The following is a 3,104-nucleotide window of genomic DNA, read 5'->3' on the forward strand; positions in this document are numbered from 1 at the left end:
GTGCTGGGATTACAGGCTTGAGCCACCGCGCCCGGCCTTTTTTTTTTTTGAGACAAAGTCTTGTGGTGTTGCCCAGGCTGGAGTGCAGTGGCACAATCTGCTCACTGCAAGCTCCGCCTCCTGGATTCAAGTGATTCTCCTGCCTTAGCCTCCTGAGTAGCTGGGACTACAGGGGCCTGCCACCACACCCAGTTAATTTTTTTGTATTTTTAGTAGAGACGGGTTTCACTGTGTTGCCCAGGATGGTCTCGAACCCCTGACCTCAAGTCATTCACCTACCTTAGCCTCCCAAAGTGCTGGAATTACAGACGTGAGCCACTGCACTCGGCAGTTGTTTTAATAGTAGGTTATTTTATTTCCATTTTACAAGAGAAAAAATGGTGATTTGGAGAGCTACAAAGACACAGCACTGAGACCATGTGTGGTGGCACGCGCCTGCAGTCCCAACTACCCAAGAGGCTGAGGCAGGAGGATCACATGAGGTCAGGAGTTCCGGGCTGTGCTGTGGTTGTGCCTGTGAATAGCCACTACACTCCAGCCTGGGCACCACAGCAACACTTTTCTCTCCAAAAAAAAAAAAGACACAGAATTGAAATGTGAACCCAGGCTCTCTGACCCTAGGCCCTGCACTCCTGACCATGGGAGGAAGAGCTCCTGAAGGGGAACTGTGGGAGAAGGGAATGAGCTTCCTTGTGAGGTCACAGGTTTTAGGCCAGAGAATTCCAAAGAGAGCTTGAGAATGTGGGGGGACGGCAGGTGCCGGACTGGGTGCCTCTGCTTGGTACCCGGAGATTCCGCGGAGGAGACCTGGGTTCTGCCCTGTTCTCCTGGGAGAGGTCGCCCCAGGTCTTATTACCGGAGTGGGCTGGCTGCCTCCAGGGCAAAGCCTTAGTATACATTTGTGCTGGGCCATACTCCACGTGGAGAAGCCCTGCTGGGGCTGGGGCTCCTCTGCTCTGGATCTTTAAACGGTTCAGGGGCCGGGTGTGATGGCTCCCGCCTATAACCCTAGCAGTTTGGGAGGCTGGGGCGGGCGGATAAGCTGAGGTCAGGAGTTCGAGTCAAGCCTGGAGAACATGGTGAAACCCCATTGCTACTAAAATACAAAAAATTAGCTGGGCGTGGTGGCACACGCCTGTAATCCCAGCTACTCGGGAGGTTGAGGCGGGAGAATCCAGGAGGCCGAGGTTGCAGTGAGCCCAGATGGCTTCATTGCACTCCAGCCTGGGTGACAGAGCCAGACTCTGTCTCAAAAAATAAAATAAAATAAAAATAAATAAATAAATAAATAAATAAATAAATAAAAGCTTTAGGTTTAAAGGCGGGTCCCCAGAGGCAGACAATGGAACAAAAGCACAAGCCTACGGTATGACTGTGGGCCCTGAGGCAGGGAGAGGGGCGGGAGAACCTTGCTGGGAGGGATGAGCCTTCAAGCTGAGGGTCCACTTCTGGGAGAATGGGGTGCTGGGAGGTGGTTGCTGCTGCGGGTGGGGGAAAGCACCTAGCCCTGCTCATCCCCTGAGCCCTGGCTGGGGTGGCCAGGAAGGGGTAGCGGGGCAGTGCAGTGGGGGAGGAGAGCGGCCTGCTGCCTCGTGCTTTTCTTGCAGGCCCCAGGATGCAGACCCTGGTGCTATTCCTCTGCTTTGCAGCTCTCCTCGGGCACAGCAGCTGCCAGAACCCCGCCAGCGGCCCGGAGGAGGTCAGTCGGCGGGTGGGAACGGTGTGGTCAGCATTCCCAGCCCCTCCTTGGCAGGCAGCACAGGAGATGGGACCGGGAACCAGGACCCAGGTTCCAGGCCAGGCTCTGGCCTTTATTTCTCCAGGGCTGGAGTTTCTCCAGCGGCAAAACAGAGAGAACATGTCTCACCTCGCCTTTCAGGGGACAGAGTGCGGACAAGAATAAGATCCCAAAAAAGTAAAAATCCAAAGCACTTTAACAAGTCCAGGGCTGCCCCCTTGAGTAAAGACCTTTTCTTGGCCGGGCGCGGGGGCTCACGCCTGTCATCCCAGGACTTTGGGAGGCCAAGGTGGGCAAATCACTTGAGGCCAGGAGTTCAAGATCAGCTTGGCCAACATGGAGAAACGCCATCTCTACTGAAAATACAAAGATTAGCCGGGTGTGATGGCACACGCCTGTAATTCCAGCTACTCGGGAGGCTGAGGCAGGAGAATCAGTTGAAACTGGGAGGCGGAGGTTGCAGTGAACTGAGATGGTGCCCTTGCCCCACTCTAGCCTGGGCGACAGAGTGAGACTGTCTAAAAAAAAAACCAAAAAAACTTTTTTTTTTTTTTGAGATGGAGTTTCACTCTTGTTGCCCAGGCTGGAGTGCAATATTGCGATCTCGGCTCACTGCAACCTCCGCCTCCCAGGTTCACGCCATTCTCCTGCCTCAGCATCCCGAGTAGCTGGGACTACAGGCACGTGCCACCATGCCCAGCTCATTTGTATTTTTAGTAGAGACGGGGTTTCTCCATGTTGGTCAGGCTGGTCTTGAACTCCCAAGCTCAAGTGATCCGCCCGCCTCGGCCTCCCAAAGTGCTGGAATGACAGGTGTGAGCCTCCGCGCCCGGCCGTTACCTTTTCTCATTACCTTGTCTTCCTGGTGGGGGCTCCACTGAGCAGGTCATGTTCCCAGACATTTGTTCGGACACTGACCAGGCTGTGGCAGGGGGCGAGGGTATGGACTGACCTCTCTCCTGCTCTGAAAGGGCACAGCTGGGTTGCCAAGGCAGATACAGGCACATGGAGGGAAGCCTGGGCCATCTGAGTGTTACAGGGTGAGTGTTGGGGGTGGCCCACCCTTGAGGGACAAGAGCAGCTGGGCATCTTGGCAAGAGCCCTAGACTGTTGTGAGGTCGGAGTATGAATTCTGAGTCTCCCTCCTCCTAGTTTTGTGACCCTAGACAACCCTTACCTCAGTCTTTGCTTCCCTGCCTATGAAATGGGATAAAAATATTCATTCTACAGGGCCATGTGGCCACTCATTTATTTTTTTATTTTATTTTATTTATTTATTTTTGAGACGGAGTCTTGCTCTGTCACCCAGGCTGGAGCGCAGTGGCGCGATCTCGGCTCACTGCAAGCTCCGCCTCCCGGGTTCATG

The 3,104-nt window shown here is 54.3% G+C and overlaps 1 protein-coding gene across 1 annotated transcript in view; it reads left to right on the top strand.

The window, feature by feature from the left end:
• Positions 1 to 3,104, top strand: part of SERPINF1 (serpin peptidase inhibitor, clade F (alpha-2 antiplasmin, pigment epithelium derived factor), member 1) — a 24,177-nt gene that overhangs the window by 3,473 nt on the left and 17,600 nt on the right. Inside the window, exon 2 of the mRNA XM_011956283.1 lies at positions 1,608 to 1,699. Coding sequence (XP_011811673.1) covers positions 1,608 to 1,699 — 92 coding nt within the window. The remainder of the gene's footprint in view (positions 1 to 1,607; positions 1,700 to 3,104) is intronic.

The sequence above is a fragment of the Colobus angolensis genome, unplaced genomic scaffold (genome assembly GCF_000951035.1).
Source record: "Colobus angolensis palliatus isolate OR3802 unplaced genomic scaffold, Cang.pa_1.0 Scaffold110, whole genome shotgun sequence".
NCBI classification, from domain to species: Eukaryota; Metazoa; Chordata; class Mammalia; order Primates; family Cercopithecidae; genus Colobus; species Colobus angolensis.